Source organism: Eurosta solidaginis, chromosome 2 (genome assembly GCF_040869045.1).
Source record: "Eurosta solidaginis isolate ZX-2024a chromosome 2, ASM4086904v1, whole genome shotgun sequence".
NCBI classification, from domain to species: Eukaryota; Metazoa; Arthropoda; class Insecta; order Diptera; family Tephritidae; genus Eurosta; species Eurosta solidaginis.
This window is the reverse complement of record NC_090320.1, coordinates 32,625,640-32,648,655: the sequence shown is the minus strand read 5'-3', so window position 1 is coordinate 32,648,655 and position 23,016 is coordinate 32,625,640. Positions and strand designations below refer to the sequence as shown.

Sequence of the window (23,016 nt, the reverse complement as noted above, 5' to 3'; positions counted from 1 at the left end):
CGTTGAGTAAACATATTGTAACGAATTTAGTGCAATTCCCCTTATTTGCAGCTTTCTAGTAACGTTCGAATCACTAAACTGTTGAATAAATAACTCCACTATTCAATAATGGAAAATGGCCTTTATTAAAGTACTTCACAATAACACTTATACTTCACAACTTATAGCTTGCTTAATCAAAACTGATTCTCGTGCCTCGCGTTTTTCCTCCTTGCATATTTCTAGGCTTTTATATTTCCAGAACTTACTAGTTAGTTATTAGCTATAAAATTACTCAGCTGTAACTACAGATGCATGATTTTATAGCTTCTCTCAAACCCCATGCGCTTGTATGTGTAAGCGACACTTGCACAACCATTGCATACTTTCGGGAGTATCTCCGATATATGTATGTGGTTGTGCGTTGCTTCTCCGCTGCGTGTACGTACATATATGTAGACATAATGATTGAATTATTGATGTGCATACAAGTCACTGCTTAGCATCGGCTTAGAGATGATAGTACCCCTTAGTCTTGCTAGTATTCGTCACAATATTTTAGAATATCTCACGACTTCGTATTTGTTTTTTTTTAGATTATATTTATTTAACGCTTCCCCTGAAATTTGATGACCTACTTCAAGCATACCTGGTCATAGGAACATTGAGGGCATCGTGAAAGCAGACGAATTTCAAAAGCAGCACCCTGGATCCTGCGGAGGCAGTCGAGATGCATTATCCACTTACATCAATCAAAAGAATAATACATTACAGATTCAAGAAGTTAGCTGCCTCCAACTGGTACTATCCCAATCACTATAGCAAAAGAACAGAGCACCTAGTAAATAGATTAAGGAAATAAAATAAATTGCGGAATCACTGCCACAATCTCCGGACGCTGGCCGCTCGGCCTACATTCTGAGATAATGGGTCCTTTCAACATCATTCGCAGGAGCTGTGACAAGGATGTCAGCAGAGAAAAAGTCGCGCACTACCTGTGTGAGTGCCCAGCCCTAGCTCACCCTAGGTTTATAGCTATGGGCAGTTACATATACTACATTACATTACTATCGGAACTTCAGGAAGTAGCAAAAGATATCAGCAGATTCAATGTCCGCACCAATTGGTTTGAACGAAACACCGACTAGCCATACTAAAACATCACCAATTGGTTTCAGATGCCCCTACGCTTCTTGAGCACGGGTCTTTGGTATCCGGGCAACACGGTAACCAACTAATAACTTCTAACGTTATGTGCAAAAGTAGACGCTTTTTTGGGAATGAGCCTTTTACGGTATAATATGGCGGGGTCTCTTCTGTAAAAATGCATACCCAAGCACATGATACTGTGACCTTTGGTATGGCGGGCAAGCCCACTATCCTTATACTACGACAGACGACCGCAATTTAAGGTTCAGTGGTATCGTGGTTAACAGGAGGTTACAAAAGCGTTCACTTTACATCACCAGCCTCTGCGAACTTAGGCATTACAAGCGCAATTTCAAATCTCTGATAGAACTTATTGGTGTCTACCAACGACTCTTTTAATGCCTGATTTTGTATTAATTATTAATATTGGATTCATAACGTTGTACAGAAAAACGGCACTATAGCCGCTAAAAAAAGTACTAAAAGCGAAAACAACAAAGTAAAATCTATCGTTGACCTTCTAACAAAATAATATTCCTCTGAAAAGTGTCTTTTTTATTGGAACGCCAGTCGAACTGTAGAACGACTGCCCATAATCAAGTATGCTTCTCCCTTTCCCTCTAGAAGGTGCGAAAAAAATTTATTGTATTCATAGCCGTAAGCAAACCACACACTGTAATCCAAAACAGCCACCACAAACAACTCAAATTCGACCTACTTTCGCCTTTGCGCTCAAAGATACGCTTCGTTGGCAAGAGAACACAGTGAATGTATGTAGAATGAAATGTAAGAATGTACAGAAGCCAAAAGATGACGGCAGTGTGACGCGTATGAGAAAAAAAAGCACCCTGCAGTGAGCCAAACAGTAAGCGAGACGTCTAATAAATGGTTACTTACAATAAAAATGTGTAAGTTTTCTGTCAGATCATGGAGAAATGATATCAGCATTCTGGCAATTCAAAGAAGTAGCGACATAAATAAGAGTAAGAGCAGTAAGAATGTGCGGTTTGGTTTGTGGTTTGTAGCCCGTTAATGGTCGTACAGTAGAATACATAAATCTTATGAGTTTTATTGATTGTAATGATTCTTTTTTTTATATCATCTACCAAATTAGTTTACATACAATTTAAGTTCGATGCTCTAAAGTAAAGAAAGTAGAAGGTGCGACCGATCACAAATTGTCATCAATATCCTCTAACGGGAGTCCAAGGAAACTTGTTGTTTTAACAGGGGTGGACCATAATGAGAAGTGTGTTAGACGCGTCGAAGTTGAGCTAGAGTGTATCCCGTTTCCCTAGGGTGAGTGCGTTCCTCTTCTGCTAGTTTGGGTATTGTTCTTTGAGTACAGGATTCACCGGGCAATTCCTGGCATAGAGGTCCGACGCCTGTTTGTGGTGTGCACTGAGGACCTGCTTGTGTTTTTTAGCTTCATACGGCTGTGTTCTCAGGTGCCGTATTTCCTCATAATGCTTACGGAGATGACTCCTTAAGCCCCAGGTTTCTGGGTATTCAACAGGAACTGTTTGGTTAGCATTTCATTTCTCTCCCTAGATGGTGTTCTGGGGACATAAGAAGACAACCCGTGGCGGTTCTGAGGGCGGTATTTTGGCAGGCCTGTAGCTTCTTCCAGTGAGTATTTTTTAGGCTTGGCGCCCGTACGATATTATGTTATGCTATGATATGTTATGTTTATGTTATATTATGTCATGCTATGATGTGTTATGTTAGGTTATGTGATGTCGCATTATGTTATATTTTATTATTTTATGCCATGTGTTCATTTTTGTCATATTATGCTATGTTTATGTAATGTTGTGCTACGTAATAAAACGAGAGCTGGATAGACTAGGTCAAGTAGTTCATCTCTACTGCTACAATGCTACCTTTTTCAGTCTAAACATAATGAAGTATACTTTTTCGATGCCCACATACATGTATACACTACAATCTCACTGCTAAAGTCTGAAGAGATGTAACGGCCACAAATTCTGCAGGGCAGTCCTTGAGCAGCTTGGAATCGGGCGAAAACAGTGGGAAAATTGAAGAAAGCGCACTGGACCTTCCCATTTGTTCGGAATATAAAGGTATGGTATCGGCGGAAGCACGACGACCACCTCCCGCAGATATTGAGTGCGCATGACGGTTTCAAGAAGCATTTGCATAAGCGTATGATAGAGGAGGATTATTTCTGTCCAAACTATCCCATCGAATTGAAAAGTGCAGAACAAGTAAAGTTTCGATGCCCGCGTTTTCTCCACGAAATACTCTCTGCACACGGAGTTTTCCGAGAGCAACCTTCAATAAGGAATTTTATTCCCCTTAATGTGATTGTTTGAATAGCCTACGCATCTGATGTAAAGGCGTTCCCAAGTGCGAAAGAAAGTATGCTGATTATAGAAGGAAAGTAAGCTGATTGATTCGATGGTTTTATGTCCTCGAAAGCAGAATAACGGGTAAAATCAGTCATGATGGATAGAAAATATTACATTTAGCCGGAGACAGCGCAATGTTTCCCAACTATAGTTTTCCATATACGCCAACAAAAATATCAAATAATATGCTTAACCTACAAAGTGCAAAAGGACATTAGGGGCGTAAGGAAATTAATTGTGGGAAAACCGAAAGCAAAAAAGGAACCAACACAAGATATTGGATTTATATGTCACTTTCGTTTGTCAATTAACTCAATTTGATTTGTTATTGTTTTTCAAACATTATTTGTATTCGCAAGCGTCTGCCAGTGATTGCTGGGTCGATGGGGAATAAAGGCACATTGATTTCATGAAAAATAGGAAAAAATAAACGAAAAAAGTAAACCACAAATATAAATAACAAATTATGTATCACTCAGTCCAATTAGTTTGTATGTCTTTCCTTTTTATGTCTCAAATAGATCGGTTTGGCTGTGGCAAATAATGAAGCTCATCGGTGCCATTAAATCACTTTGGCGCCGAGTTTTGCTCAAACACAATTATAATATACGAGTTAAGACAAAAAAAATATTGGAGTTCAAACGCTTGCCTAGTAAACATTGCGCTTTTCACTCACACTCCCAACTACGTAATTTTCTGTGCTCTCTAGTGGAGCATCTGGACTAGTCTGTAAAATACTAGTTTCGAATAAGAGTTGTGTGTCATTCTAACGCAACTGTTAATTTCACCTAAGCGAGGCAAATCCTGTACAAATATGAACTTATCATAAGTATATTTTACAGGCGAGGTCTGCCGAACACAAGTTCCTCAGAAGGAGAAGTGCGGTTGGGATGAATGACAATTTCCGGAACTCTCCGAATCTTTGTCTGCCAAGGGACCATCATATCGATAGCGCTCCGGAAAACCTTCGTGGACTATCTCTATAGCCAAGCAATGTAAAATTGTTATTTGTTCACCCGGTCACGATGGATAAGGCTTTTGAAAACTGTGGAGCTATTCTTGTTCTGTGAAACGGTGAACTGAAAGACACCGAACGGAAGAAGAAATACATTCGGATTGTTTGAAAAATTACAGCCGAGGAGCGACCCCGCTTAGAAGATTTTTTTTTTTATTGGAAAAGTGCTTTCTAAAAATTAAGGTTTTGCTTTAAGCGGGCCTTGAATCCAGTACCTTTGGTATGGTAGGAATTAACGACGTCACAAATATTGCGGCGCCTAGAAGCATGCAGGTATCATTTATTATTACAGGTTTGTCCAAAAACAAACGCACAACACAGGTTTAACTATGGAAAGTGCTCGATATCCAGCAAATTTACTTCATTCGGCAGTGAGTGGAAATGTAATTCTCAACCCTTTATTATAACCTAAATATATGACAAAACAACTGTTTATTGAAGGGAAACTTTGGGTCAGCTTTTTGGGAAAGGATTATCCACCATTGAAGTTAACAAAGATTGAATGCCAATTACCAAACTACCAATATTTGACCACCGTTTATAGCTGTTTGTTTTTTTTCAGTTACCAGCCCCCATTTCGGACTCCCGATCGCAGACTTTTACCTCTTTAGCCACTGACTATCACAGCTTGGTCGATGGGTGATTTTCGATTGCTTCGAATTACCCGTCTTTCATCATCCTTGATGACCAGATGTCAATAAGGTAGGTTAGGTTAGATTGAACTGGTCGGTCCATGAGGACCTCACATAGAATAAACAAGTTCATAGGTAGAAGCTTAACTACAAGCTGTCAGATCACTGTAGCGTTTTTCCAGCGGAAGTGGTAACCTTAACTAAAGCAGTAGAAACACTGGAAGAAAATTGTTTAAACTGCAGCCGCGTCAACAAAGCAGCAATTAAGGCAATTATCTCGCATAGCAGAGCATCTGTGTGTGTTAGGCTGTAAGCAATCCCTGCTAAGAATCGGGATAGGGAGAAGCATACATCTATATTGGGTCCCAGGGTATAAGGGAACAGATGGCTTTGAAAAAGCGTATAAGCCTTCTGACGCCACATGCCTTTAAATCAGCTGTCAGATCTAGAACCAGCAAGTAGCATTGGTTCTAGAAAGCTTATAATATTTGCCAATAGTAAGGGTTTTAATAGGGTTTTTCATTTAGATAGGAAGGCTAGGAAAAACAAAAGGGAACTGGGGGGTCTGGGCTTCATGTGATGTATCTGCACCTCGTGTAATCTTATTGACTTTGGACCTCTTGGAGTGCCTTCCAGGCCAAGTTCTATACCATAAAAGTGCATCCGGATTAGCTGGGATGTGGGAAGTAGCTTTTTCGCACATACAAAAGTTTCATATAGGATTAATAAGGAAACACTTGGGCTACCGGTGAAAGTGTGAGTAACTCTCCTGTGAGTCGTTTCAACCTAACGTAATCCTGTTCACAACCAATAAATTAACTACTGGGTATGGATGAAATGGTACAAGCATCACTTTAGACCATTAGCGATAGCAATTTTATGTGCTTCACGCACTTTGTCTCACTTTCATTTGACCCACTCAACCACCCAAATAGGTACTAACCCAGGCACTTAAAATTCTATTCATTAAAATTTTTTTGTCAGTAAATAAGCAGTCATTTAATGTTTACTATTGTAATTTACTATCGGATTTACTACAGCGTTGTCATCAGCCGTGAACGTTAACTCCCTTCGTACCACTAGCCATAGAATAACTACGACTGGGTGTTGCTCGCAAGTACCTAATAATTTTTATGTAATTACTTCCGATGCTCAACTTGAGTTTGAGTAATAAAAATTGTTGAATGTTTGTAGGCGGAGGGCATACCGCACTGGCGAAAGGGCTTTCACAATAATCGTAAAAAGGTGGCATAAAAAGTGTTCGAACACATGAGAACCCGTAAAAAACTTTCGTCATATAAAAAAATGTGTGTGCATTTGCATAAGGTAAGAGCTGACAAGTGCTGCGAAGAAATGGTGCCATTTGCATAAACCGAGGAATGGACGAGCACTTTTGTCTATAATGTCAGAGGAACTTCGAGCTCTTCATGATGCAAAGCTTTAAAGTGTTAACTGAATACCTCGTGTGCAGCACGGATGGGCGTTGTCTTAGAGAAAGGCAAAAAGGGAGATGCCAGCGGGTGCTGTTCTTTCTCCTCTGCTTTGGATCGTGGTTATAAACGACCTACTTCAAGACCTTGTGGGAAGTAGTGGCTTATGCCGATGATATGGCAGTTAGAATCATTCTTGGCGAATTCAAACCGCACTCAGCCCTCTTTAATCCAAATCTGCCAGCTGTTGGCGGATCAAAATGACTTGCAGCCGAAATAGGTGGCAAGGCATTCTGTGTAGAGGAGTACCTCTTCCTGTTCTTATTGTAACAGTGCACCGTCGCATACAATAGGTGAGATCACTCACAAATTCTCATCAACATCCTCTAATCGGAGTCCAAGGACCCTATAAGTTTAAATAGGGTTGAAAAAAAGAGACATGGTAGAAAACTGTAAAAGCTCAGCAGATGTCAAAGACCGGCGACTTGTGCTTATATAAGCATATGATCTCCTACCTATATTCCTTCAAATGTATCAATCAGACGACTAAATCAGCCCCTGTCAGCTAACGCCGTTGAATCCTGCTATTAGAACCAAACTTTGAGCTCCACAGAAACAAAAAGCTACACCATTTAAAAATTTAGACCCCGAAAGGAAATACTATAAATTATGGTCTGAGGAAGTTGATGAGTGCAATACAAAGATAAAATAAAGGAGAAAGGGTAGACGAAAATACATGGAATATAAAGACTTGTTAAGGCCGGTGCAACTTCAGTCTCGAGAAATGAAAAATTACACTGAGGATGGCACAACGTTGAAACTGGATTGCCTGCAAGCCAAATTTGACAAGAGAGAGGAATATCTTTCAAATATATAAGTAACAAACCATCCTTACTTCGAAAAGGAAAGTGAGTTCCATATTTATTTGATCGAAAGAATGCCATCACGCACATAAATTAGTATTCATAAAGTAACGCACACACATGCATGCATTTCTAAACGGTTTTATTTAGGTTGACTTGACAGGCTGCACGGCCGGCCGGCCAGCGCCAATTTTATAATTAAAATTTAAGTAACTTCCCGATAAGCTACAAGCTTGAAACTTGGAATATAGTTCAGAACCCGATGACAATGCAATAATAAGAAAAAAATTGCCGCTAGGTGGCGCAAGGATCGAGATATTCACAAAAATCGTATTTGTGGTCCGATTTCGCTCATATTTGGAACACATAATACATACAAGAATAGAAAGCGACCTATGAAAAAGATCGCCGCTAGGTGGCGCATGGATCGAGATATTCACAAAAATCGTATTTGTGGTCCGATTTCGCTCATACTTGGAACACATAATACATACATGAATAGAAAGCGACATATGAAAAACACCGCCGCTAGGTGGCGCAAAGATCGAGATATTCACAAAAATCGTATTTGTGGTCCGATTTCGCTCATACTTGGAACACATAATACATACATGAATAGAAAGCGACATATGAAAAAAACCGCGGCTAGGTCGAGATATTCACAAAAATCGTATTTGTGGTCCGATTGGGCTCATATTTCTATTGATAGTCATAAGTAAAACCAACTGAACCTTAATCAGGCTATGGTACGCCTCACATTTTCAGAAATTTCACGCGCCCAACACTTTTATTTAATTGTCTCAACGCCCTAGATTGATGAGGAGTATGATGACTAGTACCTAGGACCTACCTAATTATTTTCTATCTTTTGGTATTATTACTACTTAATGTATGTATTGTTTTCAATAAATAAAAAATTTTAATTTTAATCTATTTTATCTATTGCAGCTCATAGAATTTTTTTGTACGCAAGAAAAAGAAAAAAGGTGTAGTGTTCTAGAATATAAACTTACGCAGCGTTGACTAAAAGCCGAAGTGGAGAATACAAAATGACGTTAATGCATACAACCGTTGATGGCTATTCGTAGTGACAAAAACTACAGAGCGTTAAAAGTAAGAAGAAGAAGAAGGTAGGAAAGTAGGTGTGAAAGAAGAAGATAAAGGCTATTGAGTTAATAGTCTCTAAAACCAATTATGCTTCACTAAGAAGAGTCTCTAAAACCAATTATGCTTCACTAAGGAAAATGTGTAAAGTGTGGGTTTGTCTAGAGTCAATTATAAAGTCTATGCGTTCGACGCAAGCAAGTAAAGTTTGTAAAATGCTGACAGTTGAGTAGATAGAAGCAGAAGATAATAGTTGAGGTAAGAATAAACCCAAGAATGGCCAGAATGTGAATAGCAAATGAAATCAGCAGGCGAGAACAATGTAATACTAAATAAGCTAGACATCTTTAAGGCAATGTACATATGATAGACTAGGTCGTCTCATTTACTGTGACAAGAGCCTTAGACAAGTGCAAAAGTAAGGTTACTGTCTGGCAATGAGGGTGTATGGAAATAAGCGTTTTTAGTGTGTGAATAGGGGAGAGTGAGAAAAGTAAAGAAAGGGATGGGAATAATGTAGTTAAGAACATAATGGTAAAAGCAGAAAGGGGAGATGCGAACGTTATATAAGAGTAATATGAATTTGATGATGACACTAGACGGCCTTAAATGTCTTAAGGATAAGCGAGACTTGGTTAAGCAAGCCAAAGTATAAGAGAATAATTACCGCAAGAGATTAAATGGGAGACGAGGCTTACCGCAAAATCTGTTATGAATACTTACACAGACAATATCGTCGAAGCAAAAGATAACGCACATTCATCACCCATCACTTTGCGTAAAGACACTATCCTAGAGCATCAAGGCATATCTGTCTGATCAGGCGATGAAAATCTCGAAAATACAACATCTACTTCTCCCCCTGTCACCTGCTGCCACAATGGCTACCGCCGTAACATCAAGGCACTGCTCAATGGCAAAAATTCCCTTTCCTAACTGGTGCCCATCAAGAGACAGCAACACTCTGGCGACCCTCATACCAGGTACATAAACCTTTTCACATGAAAGCTTTATGATAAATGCAAGCAGCAGAAATGAGAGAAATATCTGATGAGCTGCAGCTTCTCTACCGGCGTTGGTAAGGAAGGCCTACACGCGCGCACAAAACCATAAACACAGAACGTCTCCCATTGCAGTCACCGCCAAAGAGGTTGCTGATTTGCCATCCCTGAAAAATGGAAAATGGTTCCTTTATTTCATCGTAAACCTGCGGCTTGCCAACAATAGCCTAGCTTTCGAAAATAACATTGCACCACCACGAGCCAAATGCCATTTATACTCAAATCAATTGCGAATTGAAATAAAAACCCAACAATGGACAGCGCTATCGCGACCTATCAAAAGCTCTCTCACTAGGTCAATACGGCACTTTACTGCAAGACTTGTAGGAGTCTTCCCTTCCACATAGTTTCAAAAGGTGGACTGGAAACTATGTCAATGCTCCGCAGGCATCAGTCCAGCTTAGGAAAGCAACATGCTCTATCCCATTTTGTTCACTTCGATGACTGCACAATAATGGACACGGGTCCTGGCCCTTCCATAGATAAGGTATGCTCTAAAGTTAACAACAATTTCCCTAGTTCTTCCAATTTCGTCGCCCAAGTCCAAGTCTAAGTGAAATTTCAAACTCAAGCTAAAAAACTCCATCCGAGTTCATCTCCTATTTAGGGTTATGCTTGTGAAGATTCGGTTGAAACTGCTGCTTTAAATCGTGGTCGGTTCGGAGTAAATATTTCTATTCTCCTTGGAACCGGTTTAACTTCCGGCTGATCCTATTAGTTCGTTTTCATATCAAATATGCAGTGTTTATCCCTCGTTTCTCAGAGGATTTTCTTCAATCTTAATAAAAATGTTCCTTTACTCACCTAGGATCCCCAATCGGCACTTCAGTTTCTGGATCATTATTACTATCACGATAGCCGTAACCGCCAGCCGTAAGGCGTTCCGCGCGTGGTTGTGATGGCTCATCATGATGCAGCTCACTGACTGAACGATGGGCATATTTGGTGCCTGCCTTATCGGGATATTGCACTAAACTGGGGTCATCGCTGCGTGCATCATCAGACACATCACCATCTTCGTCAACATCATCCACCTCAGCTGAATCATCTTCATCCTCTTCGTCATCATCATTAGCATCGCCCTATGGAAAAGAGAAAAGTTGAAAAAGGAGTTTAAATGAGATTTTCTTGATTTGTTTTTTTAACTTAAGATCTTTTAAATGCCTTAAGCTTTTTTTTAGTCATTTTCATTATTATTCAAAACTCACCGAACCGAGTGGTCCACTGCTGCCAAGTATAATTGTACCCCCCACACTACAAGAGACGCCCGTCGCGCATTGCTGCATCGAATTGGGTTTTGTTTGTGGATCACATTTCGCGCTGTGTCTGCCATCCGGTGATTTACATTCAACTCCACGCATTTGTATGCCTTGGCCACAAGTCACGGAGCACTGCGGAAGTGGCATGGAAAGTTGTTGGATGTAAGTACGCGTGTCCATAGAGAAATGTGTTAAATGTGTGCCAGAAAAGCAGTAGGGCATAATAGTTCATGTACGTAGATTATGAGTTTGAATTGGGTGGAGTTACGTTTGGGGTCCACAATCCAATGATGTTATTGTTGTATTGGGACAGGAAGACATAATTGAGATAAAAATGGTAAACGACACAGGATGATAAGGAATTTTATTTTATTTCAACATCTTTAGCATACAAATTTGCATAAAATGTAAAAAATATCAACAACAAAAACTTAATTTTATAAATTCATGTAGAAAAGAGCCAAAAATTATATGCAAATTTATGTTGCTCTGTAAACCATAAAAACACAAGAGGAGAATATATACTGTACTGCTACAACAACAAAGGAAAACAAATACTGAGGTAAATTACAGCACCCGTCCTGCTATATGAGGCAGAAGCATGGACCATGACAGCAGCAGATGAAGCGGCTTTGGGAGTGTTCGGGAGAAAAGTTCTTCGAAAGATTTATGGACCTCTATGCGTTGGCGATGGCGAGTACCGAAGAAGATTTAATGATGAGCTGTACGAGCTATACGCAGACATCTACATAGTCCAGCGAATTAAAACGCAGCGGCTGCGCTGGCTAGGCCATGTTATGCGAATGAATGATGATGCTCCGGCCAAGAAAGTGTTTCTATCGGAACCCGCCTATGGAAGCAGAGGTAGAGGGCGGCCCCCACTCCATTGGAAGGACCAGGTGGAAAACGATTTAAACTCCCTTGGTGTGACCAATTGGCGCCGGTTGGCAGAGCGAAGGAGCGACTGGCGCGCCTTGTTGGACGGCCATAACCGTTTAGACGGTTAAGCGCCAATTAAGTAAGTAAGTAAATTACAGCAACAATTTAATATGTAAATAATGATGAGCTATCCTTTAGCAAATCGCACAAGTTCTGAACTAACGCAGAGTTATTGCATTAAGAGATGGTACCAGTTCTATCTCAGTTCCCTTGTATTGTTTTCACCTGACACTTTTAGCAAAGAAAGTTTAGTAACGATATATAGGGGCTTTCGCCCCCTGTCAGCTGGAAGGCGCCCGTGATATCTACTCACTTTACAAATTCAGAATCTTAAAGGTAGTCTCTAAAGTATTTTTAATTACAGAAGAGGTTTTGGCCAGGGACGGAAAATAATTATTTTTGTTTCGAAGTCGAAAAAGTCCGGGTCAAAAAATTGTCCTAAAAAATGTTTGAGTTCTCAGGTATCCCTATAGCAATATCATGTCGAATCATGCATCCTTTTTATTTTTCGAACTTTTTCCATGAAATCCCACATATAAAAGTAAAATCTGTATTTATATTTTTCGATTCCGATAGAACTAGTTAAACTCGGACTTTTAAAAACAAAAGCCCGGAAATAAAAGTTAAATCCGGACTTTTATTTTTTAAGGCCAAAATAAAAGTCCGGCTTGATAACAAAGAAACGGCTTATCCGAATAAAAAAAAAAAAATTATTTCGGATAACCCGTTTCTTTGTGATCAAGCCGGACGTTTTTTTTTTGGCCTTAAAAAATAAAAGTCCGGATTTATCTTTTATTTCCGAACTTTTATTTTTAAAAGTCCGAGTTTAACTACTTCTATCGGACTCAGGTAATAAAAATCGGAAAATAATTTTTATCTTTATCCAAATATATTAAAAGTCCAAAATTAATAGTTTTGCAAGGAATTATATTATAAAAGCAATAATAGTGTGCGTCCCTGGTGTTGGCTATCTTTCTCTTTATCGTCGTGTAACGAAATTTCTCAATCACGTACCAAGTCGTTTACTTAAGATGTGACCCGGCCTATGAAAAGGCTACACCTCCCAGGGGCTTAAGGGATCATCTCCGTAAGCATTATGAGGAAATACGGCACCTTAGAACACAGCCGTATGAAGCAAAAAAGCACAAGCAGGTCCTAAGTGATATCCAGAAACAGGCGTCGGACATCTATGACAGAAATTGCACGGCGAATGCAGTACTTAAAGAAAAATACCCAGAACTAGTAGAGGAGGAACGCACTCTCCCTAGGGAAATGCGCGTCACTCTAGCTCAACTTCGTTCTGAGTACTGTCACAGGTTAAACTCTTACCTATACAGAATCAACCCCGACATACAAAATGTATATCCTGCTTGCAATGTGTCCCCACATGACACCAACCATCTCTTCAATTGTAATGTGGAACCAGCGCCTCTAACACCCCTCTCATTATGGTCCACCCCTGTTGAAACAGCAAGTTTCCCTGGACTCTTGTTAGAGGACATTAATGAAAATTTGTGATTGGTCGCACCTATTGGATGGGGCGAAACACTGCTCCACGACATTACTAACATAACATAACATAAAATGATATAGAAAATCACTGCATGACGGATCGAAAAATAGCATGACATAGTATAAGAAAACATTAGAGAACACAAAAATATATAACATAAAAAAATTTCACAAATTACATAACATAAAATAATACAAAGTATCACAATATAACATAACGTAACAAACTATCACACAAAAATCATAACAAGCATAACGGAATATAAAGAAACACATAAAGCGTAACTTGAGTTAAATAACTTAAGAAATGTAAAGTAAAAATAAGACAGCATAAATATGCATATCAAAAGCATACTCACCCCAGTCCACTCTTCCACCTCCCACGTTGGACATTTCTCCAGCATGCAAGGTCCCTGTGTAGAAGGTTTTGGCATGCGACATAACTCATCAGGCACCTGTTAAAAAAAACCAAAAATTTAAATTAGATTACAAAAAAAAAAAAAAACAATTTATATTTAAAATGGTATAAGAACATAATGAATAAACGGCGTTAATTTCGCAAAATTTGTCAAGTACTAGAATAAAAGCAACAATTGTTATATAAAAAGTCACTCGCAACTATGAACGCACAATAGATGGCGCTAGACAAGAGCAAGGAGCTCAGAAGCCACTGGCGGACGTGTGTTCTGACAGCACACAGCGATTGTACTACAACAAAAACACTGTAAGTACTACAACAGCTTGAAGCGTTTTTTTATAGTCTTTCGCACAAAAAAAGTCCTTAAGTTATTGTTCAAGTTCATAAATGCAAGGATAAATTGTGTAAACTATGGCGTGGATGAATTTTATATCGCCTTCATTTTTTTAGTGTGAGTTTTTGTTTCTTTAGCATTTCTTTGCGCTCACTTTTACATAACAAATTTTATAGTTATGTGCTACTGTTCTTGTTTTTTGTTTGCCTCTTTTATCCTACTTTAATGTTTACATTTTATAACTCAATTTGCTCACTTACCGTTGTCTTGATGCCAATTTTTTCTTCTGCACACACCACAATACGCTCACGATGTCCAGGACCGCAAAGACGACTACACGCACTCCAATCATCGACAATCCACCTGAAGCGAAATAAAAACGAAATTAAAGCAGATAAGTTTTGTAGTTTTTGTTTCGCTTTTTTATGTTGTGCCTTGATTTGTAGCATCTAAAGCCGCTGAAGATAGCAAAAGCATTTTAAAGGTATCTAAATATTTAACAAGATTTGCTTGTAGTTTACGTAAGCTTAGTAAGTAGTTAATATACTAAATTTAATTTTAGCGTCGAAATTAAGGAAGAGCGATGACAAATTGGTTAACGTAAGTACTTGCTGTCGTCGACCTAACCCACGATGCACCAATGTACACGGTTCAAAGGAACCTTTGACAAATGCCCAAGACTGGTCTACATTTGTAGGAATTGATGAAGCCTGTCTAACATATTTTCCAATCTATGTGTTCTGTCACTCAGTTGCAGTGCAATTCCAAATTCGAGTTAAAAACTCTTCCGAGTTTGGATATCAACAACAACCGCCACGGTGCTCTCGGATGGCCTATACAACTGGAGCAGAACCGTAACTAGCTCCGAGGGTTTATCTGTTCCTCGTGATACCAAATTTAAAATATTTGATCAGACTTTCGCATCCGAAGCTACTTTCGGTTGAGTATCCACCTACTCTAGACCGGTGGCCCAGAGAAAAGAAAATAAAAACGAAAAATGAAGTGGGGTTTAACACAAAACACACACTAGCCACTTTGACCACCAACTGCTATCCCCCGTGTTCTCTGTCGTAATACATCCAAAGCATACTTATTTTACAATTCAACCGACCGTCCAGCCCAACTGACAGCAAACCCATCTACCCCAACAATTATTCCGAACTACTTAAGCCCCTTATGTCCAAGTAATGTGAACAAACCCACAGCATTTGCAACCAATTTTCACATCTACGATTGAGCAGTTTCGCCGGAGGATTTGCGGGCAAATGAGCTCTTCTTACCGATCAATGACTTTGTCCCAGGGTAGGAAATCAAAAGCACCTTAAAGTCGATAAATAAGCCAAGGAAATATTACTGTCACTACTTTCAAGCACCTTTTGATCATTCATGCAGGCGAGTAATCTTCTGAAGCCACTTGGCCGCCATCCTTCCCAGTACTTTGCCAATTAATCGAAGGAGACTGATGGAAGCTAGAAGTAGGCTGATATCCCGATATGATTGACTCTTAGTCGCCCGACAACCCTAACTATATTCCACTCACTAGGGAAGTAGCCTTTCCATATTCCCTTATTATCAACAGCCTCCAAGTATTCCCGCATAAATTTCCACAAGGACTTACACATCTCTCCGCTCAGTTCATCAAAACTTGAAGACAGTGATGACCTAAGGAGGCCAAATTTATAACCTTTATGAACAGAGAGTTGGAGAATCTTACAACTGATAAAAACGGGTTGCGAGATTGTCTCATCTGCTGTGTGCATATTCATGCAAGGATCCACTCAATTTCATCCCCATAAGACGACATACTCGGGCGCCACATGCAATGAACACGTGAAAGTTATTTTATGCTTATTGAGAAGAGCTTATCGGTAACAAGTAATTTACAAAAGGGTCACAATGAAGCGTTACAGGTGATTTACAAATTGATAGTCCTTTATAACTTTTCGATAACTTTTTGACAGCAAATTAACAGCTTTTCGATAACAACTAAACAACGTTTTGAATACAAATCGGGAAAAATCGATAATACGCTGATTACTAAACGCCATCAGGCCAATAAAAAATCGATAATTTTACGATGACAAGTGGACACAAATCTGATGACATATCGATAAATTTTCGATATATAACCGATAAATTTTCTATAATAAATCGATAACTTCTCGATAATAAATCAAAATCCTTATGAAAATAGGTCGATAACGCTGATGGCAAAATGATAATGCTCCGAAAACGAATCGATAAATTTTTGTTTACATATCGATATTTTTTCCATAGTTGATAACGTACCGATTACTTTTCGATAAATTTTTAGTAACATTTTGATAACTTATAGATAAATAATCGATACATTTTTGGTAAAAAATCGATAACGTTTGTTGTAGATGAGAATTATATAACACTTCGATAACAAATCGATAACTTGTCCTTTCCATTTCTTGCCATGCATTGCAATGTTACCACACTATCCAACTGTATTATGACTATACTTATCACGCCTACACTACATACTACTCTTATATTCTGTATTCCCCCATACTATGAGCAAAGATGTTAACTCATCAAAAATGTTTAAATAATTGCGTCAGTTTTCTACTCGCTTTTTTAATAAACTAACCTTACTCTTGCATACTTTATGAGAAGGTCATTACTAAGTGCTCTAAGCTTTCCGTATATGGAAGTATTTAGCACTAACAGTGACCCGTTTAAAGAGGACGTGTTATGAATTTGTGTTCATGTTTTCCCTCAATTGGCTTCCCGCTTCCATTTTACATGACACTCATTTTGTCCTTGGCCAGCCGCACTGTTGCCACGTGTTAAGTGGACTTTTTTGGATGCCTCTTTTCATTTCACTTGAGCTAAACTGCCCGAGTCGTGTATTTTCTAAAAACTTCTTCCTAAAATTGTTCTTCTTTTCTTGTATTTCTTGTGTGTTTTATGATCCAAATTGTTTTTTCTTGCCTCGTATGCATACAAGTTGAGCATATGAACTTATTTTGACAGGTGCAACACCATCCTTTTTTGCATGTTTATTTATGAGTGGGAGAGTTTGTGTGTGTGACCGACACGCTTTTATTCAGGGGCATTTTGTGGGCGTCTAAAATGCGCATACTTTTTGTGCAAAAGAAATTTTTTAACGAAGCAAGTGGACAAGGCTCTAAAGCACTAAAGAGCAATAAACGAAGCTTTAGCGATATGAAAGTCAGTTTGGTACGTTTCGTAAGCTGCTGAAAATGAAATCGAACGTGCAATAGAAAAAACACGATATTTTGAGTAAAATCCATGACTCTAATTAGTAATTGTAGTTCCACTTGCTTTCTGATATTTAGTGAGTTGTATCTTTTGGATTCGGTTACAAAAGAACGTACCTCGAAGCGTACCAAAATTTTTCCAAAACTTTCAGCAAAATCTTAAATATTAAGAGCGATCAGATTTGAGGCGAATGCGTTATATCCTGTAATATTTCTCATTACCTTTTGTAGCCATTCACTCTGGCTTCTTTCTTTTTGGTGCGAGCCAAAATGGGGTTGCCTTTCTACTACTATTACCCCAGCATCTAAGAAAGCTACATTAGTCCGACCATTTATGTGATATAACTCTCATCATCCAAAACGAAAACCTTAACGGCGTTATTAGGTATAAAACAAAGCGACGCGAGGAGTCACTTTCACCCAAGTGAAACCAAATTCGTATCATATAACAGCATTCATTCACTTTGGTGACTCTCGGTGACTGTAGGTGATTGTCTTACGTTTTTTCCTATTATATAGCGACGCAAAGTGTCACGAACACTCATTTTTGCTGTCAAAATATTCACTTGCTTCTGGGTCGCGTTTGCTTCATTCACTTCGCTTTTTAATTGTGGTTTTTTATAATTTTTGAGTAAAAATTGAGAATCTTAACATTTCGTGAAAAAAAGATTGAAATTTTCCATAGACAGCCAATAAAGGTTATATTTAGAGCTTCGTTCAATGTGTATTCATATTTCGTCAAATTTTACGGGAAATAAAAAAAAAAACCAAACCTATAAAAATTATAGCCAGGGACCCAAACTGTTATTCCTTTTGTAATAAAAGTCCTTCAGAAAAAATTATTGGTGGTATGGCCTAGAAGGTTCAATGTGGTCAAAATAAATCGTTCCCGAGATGGTTGAGCTTGTACGTTAAAGGTGTTTGTTACCGGAACATACCGGATATATATCCGGTAAAGGACCATCAACATCGATAACATTCCCCGACCTTCGGGGAGTTTCTTTATCGCTACAACAACAGCAACAATTGGTTATGGTTTTTCGATAACAAGTTTCTAGTGTTAGTGGAAAAAATTGTAGTGTCCCTACAGGTTTCAAATCCAGATATTTACGAGAATGATTGGTAAAAAATTCATTTCATTTCGACGAACCGTATCTTAGTTATGGGGTCGCACTTTTATTCTGTTCTTAAAAAATAGAAGTCTGGATTTAACTTTTATTTTCGGCCTTATAAAATAAATGTCCGGATTTTAGTTTCTTTGTGGTTTTTTTTTGTTTTAATGGGATGCATGATTTGTCATGAAAATGCTATGGGTATCCCCGGAATCCCATACATTTTCACCAAGGAAAAGTTTTTAAAAGAACTTTTACGAGTAAAAAAAAAATACCTATTAAAATGAGAATGATTATAACCAATAGTAATACCATAGTTTTGTCACTGTCTTTCGTCACGATCCTTATTTTCTTAGTTTTATGTCAAAAACTAATTCTGAGTAATAGGAAAATAAAATTAATAATTTTATTATAATTTTTTAATAACTATAATAACTATTACTCCGTGCTACTTTTTTTTAAATTTTCTTATAAACAGGGACCGAAACTGTAATTCCTTTTATAATATAATTCCTTGCAAAACTATTAACCATTATTTTTAACCAGGACTTTTTCGACTCCGAAAAAAAATAATTATTATTTTCCGTCCCTGCTTATAAATCAGTGATTCTCCAAAAACGTAGTAAATTAAAAGGTGTATCGCAAATTATATGTCGGCAAACATTGGTAAAATTCAGGAACGCAACATCTAAGCCCATTAAACAAGTGGTACCACAGGGTGGTGTCCTATCCTCGCTTCTGTTTAACTTCTACATATCGAAGCTACCTTCACCACCAGAAGGAGTCACTATAGTTTTCTACGCCGATGACTGCACAATAAGGGCCACAGGGCCAGGCCCACCCATCGATGAGCCAGCTAATAAAATAAACAACATAATCCTTATTTATAACATGGACGCGCCAAATGTCGACCATATTGAACATCCACGTCGATGGAATCACGCTACTGACTGTCTTACACCCAAAAATCCTACGTGAAACGTTCGATCAGGATCTACATTTTGGAGAGCATGCAACTGCAATTATCCCTACGATCCAGAGCCATAATAAAATCCTCAATCCTCTTGCCGGCAGCATTTGGGGTAAAGACAAAAAAACACTCATTACCACTTACAAAGCAATTGACCGGTCGATTGCATGCTACGCGTCACCGATATGATCGCCAAGCCTAAAGGATACTCATTGGAAGAAAACAGAGGCCCAAAATACTGCCCTCAGAACCGCTACGGGCTGTTTTCTTATGTCCCCAGAACACCATCTACATAATGAAGCGAGAGTACTCCCCATTAAGAGAAATGAGATGCTAACCAAACAGTTTGTGTTGATTACCCAGAAACCTGGCCATCCCAAGCCCAGGGGCTTAAGGGGTCATCTCCGTAAGCATTATGACGAAATACGGTATCTGACAACACACCCGTATGAAGCAAAAAAGCACAAACAGGTCCTCAGTGATATCCTCAAACAGGCGTCGAACCTCTATGCCAGGACTTGCCCGGCAAATCCGGTACTCAAAGAAAAATTCCCAGAACTAGCAGAGGAAGAAATCACTCTCCCTAGGGAAATACGCGTCACTCTAGCTTAACTTCGATCTGGGTACTGCATCAGGTTAAACTCTACCTATCTAGAATCAACCCCGACATACTACTTGAAAGAACATTAAGGGAATTTAATAAAATTCGAACACAAAATATTAAAAAATTAAATGAGAAATTTGGTAATACTCTAGAACAGTCGACTGCTAATACGCGTCCAAAAATATCGTGAGAGGTGTCAAACGAAAATAAAAATATTAACTCGTTCAAAATTTATAAACGAAAAGCCGAAAAATAACCCCGGGTCCCTCCGAAACCGGGGGTGGCATCCATATTATTTTTGCGCAGAACACCTTTCCGCGTTGGCAGAGTTCATCCGCGCGTGGGATCAAAATTAAATGCGTGCAAAATCCCTTTGGCCATAAAATTTTTTTTAGTGCACGCCATTACAACAACCACGCGAAAATTGCCGACTTCAACTGTAAATATCTACGAACAGAGAACACATTTTTATTTTCCGCCTTCGGATTATTGTTGTCGAGGTCAATACGCGTCTTTGACACCTCCCTCTATATTTTTGGACGCATATTAGCAGTCGACCCCTGTTCTGGACTTTTGCCAGAAATTTTGTTTGTCATAAAAAATTTCAAGTTTTATATTATGAGAAAGAACAGGTTAACGTCACAAAGAGTGTAGCGTTAAAAACTGCACCGAGGCTATGCCTATGGAAGCTTGGGTATAGCCCAAGCGGCCATAGTGGTATGAGCTTCAAGGCGCATGGTACCAAAATTGCATCTGTAGTGCAAAGCCGCAACAAAATCCTTAAATCGATTGCCGGCAGTACTTGGAAAAAAGATAAGGAAACATACAAAATTCAACCGCAACTCGTAGCCAGTTTACACACACACAGTACGTACACTCGAAAAGGCTGCAATCCTGCACAACACTACCCTCGGAATTTCCACGGAATTTTCCATGTTAAACATATTTATATACTATATATTTATGTACTACACAGCTCAATATAAAAGAGCATATGGGAAAATAAACAAGCAACTGATTTTAAAATAACATTCAAACAATATTGTAATGTTATCTTTTTTTTACCATTGCCAGCAGTGTTTGCAATGATTGTCAGGTGTTTTGCTGCAATATTGCCAGCTCTTTGAAGCGATGTTATTCCGAAAAAATTGCACTGCAAAATTTTCCGAAATAACAAAAGTAATAAGTGGCTATACTGGCTACGTATTTGGTTTGACAGTCTCAGTGAATACGTAGTGACTACGTAAGAGAACGAACGCGAATACGTAAGAAGTTATAAAATACGAATTCTGGGTGAATGTGAATGTGAGTGAATGCGACGCAAACATTCACGGTGACATACATAATAAGGGCCTAAGAGTTCAATACTTGCGCCACCTTAGGCCCTTATTATGTAAATTTCGATTCCAAGTCCACGTTTACACACTTCAGTGGCTGACAGAAAATTAAAGCGACTACCCCTATATAATTGGCATTATATAGTAATTAATGTAAATGTGGGTGTCAAGGTATCATGATGTTTTAATTATTCTAAGGGCCTAAAGACTATGACCTTTTAAAGGGTCTAAATATCCTATGGAAGACTAGAACCTTTCAAAGGGCCTAAATATCCTACGAAAGCCTAGAACGCTTCAAATTCATATGTGGGAAATTAGTGGGTTCATGAAAAAGGAAAGGGAAATGAAGGGAAAGGTTCGTAACAGGGTGGAGTAATAGACGAGTTATACATTTAATATCGAAGTGTTTTAAATTTACTTTCGATAATATAAGTTATTGATTTTTTATCAAACGATTTATCGATTTATTATCGAAAACTTTTCGATTATCTATCGAAAAATTGCAATATTTTAACAAAAAGTTATCTGTTTGATATCGGAATGTTACCAGTTTTTGACAAATTTGTTATCGGCGTGCTAAGGACCGTGCTTTGACCAATTTGTTATCAAAAGTAATCGATTTTATCGAAAAATTATCGATTACTTCCCGAAAGCTCTCATATTATGTATCAAAAAGTTATTAATAGTTATCGGGTTTATATGCAAAATTTACCGATTTCTAGTCCACTACCCGTCGGAGTGTTATCAATTTGTTATCGGCGCATTATCGATTTGTTTTCGACGTGTTATGGGCTTGCTATGAAACAGACACCGATAAAATTTTAATATACAATCGAAACTGTAAGCCGTCGATAAAAAGCCGATAATTCCACGATAATAAGGCGATATTAAAACAGTATTCTGTCAGTATCAGTTGTCACAGAGCTCTTAACGAACAACCCGAAATTTTTTGTTTCTGATAAAGTTACATCTGCCTCAATTATAGGCTAGGCATCATGTTAGGAGGATATGGGAATCTGTCCACCTAACTTAATAAAGGAGTCAATAGGAAGAATAGTATCCCAAAATTTTGTCAAACATATGGAACTAAACACAAGCCGCAGGTTGGGTCAGTTTTTGTTTGAGTAGCTTAAGCCGTTTCTTTGACAAACTGGCTTATGTACATGTATGGCGTATGTACATGTTGTCCTGTGATCGAACATCTCTAATTTTAGGATAAATTGATGTGATTAAGAATATTGTGGAATGAGATGCCGAAACAAAAAATCGAGAAAGTTAAAGAGGATCTCTGTCTCAAAAATCTTCTACTTTCACTTATTCATTTCTGACATGCGTTAAAAGCATTTTGGTGGTATTATCTTTTAAAGCAAAATTTATTCTTACAACGATTTAAACTGTAATCAATAAACTTTGAATGTAGGTATTGGTCATATGAACGACAATAAAACTAACCCACATAGAAAAAGGACATAAAACGAAAAAGTGACGAGCTTCATGATTTCTTAAGACTCCACTACCAAAAAACAGAAGTAAACATAAAAAAATAAGTCAATAGATATTGCAGATAAGTAAGGGCGACTGAAGACAGATACAACTAGACGATAGACAAGCAAACAAACGTACAGACAATGAGTTATATACACTACCAAAGCAACCAAAACTTTTCGAGGCAAAG

General features: G+C 38.4%; 1 protein-coding gene across 18 annotated transcripts in view; it reads right to left on the bottom strand.

The window, feature by feature from the left end:
* Nucleotides 1-23,016, bottom strand: part of LOC137239486 (protein madd-4-like) — a 207,645-nt gene that overhangs the window by 81,127 nt on the left and 103,502 nt on the right. For all 18 annotated transcript variants that reach the window (XM_067764819.1, XM_067764834.1, XM_067764832.1 and 15 more), the window contains 4 exons: nt 14,328-14,430; nt 13,675-13,770; nt 10,814-10,996; nt 10,410-10,687 (listed from right to left, as the gene is read on the bottom strand). In XM_067764819.1, the coding sequence (XP_067620920.1) occupies nt 10,410-10,687; nt 10,814-10,996; nt 13,675-13,770; nt 14,328-14,430 (660 nt within the window). The remainder of the gene's footprint in view (nt 1-10,409; nt 10,688-10,813; nt 10,997-13,674; nt 13,771-14,327; nt 14,431-23,016) is intronic.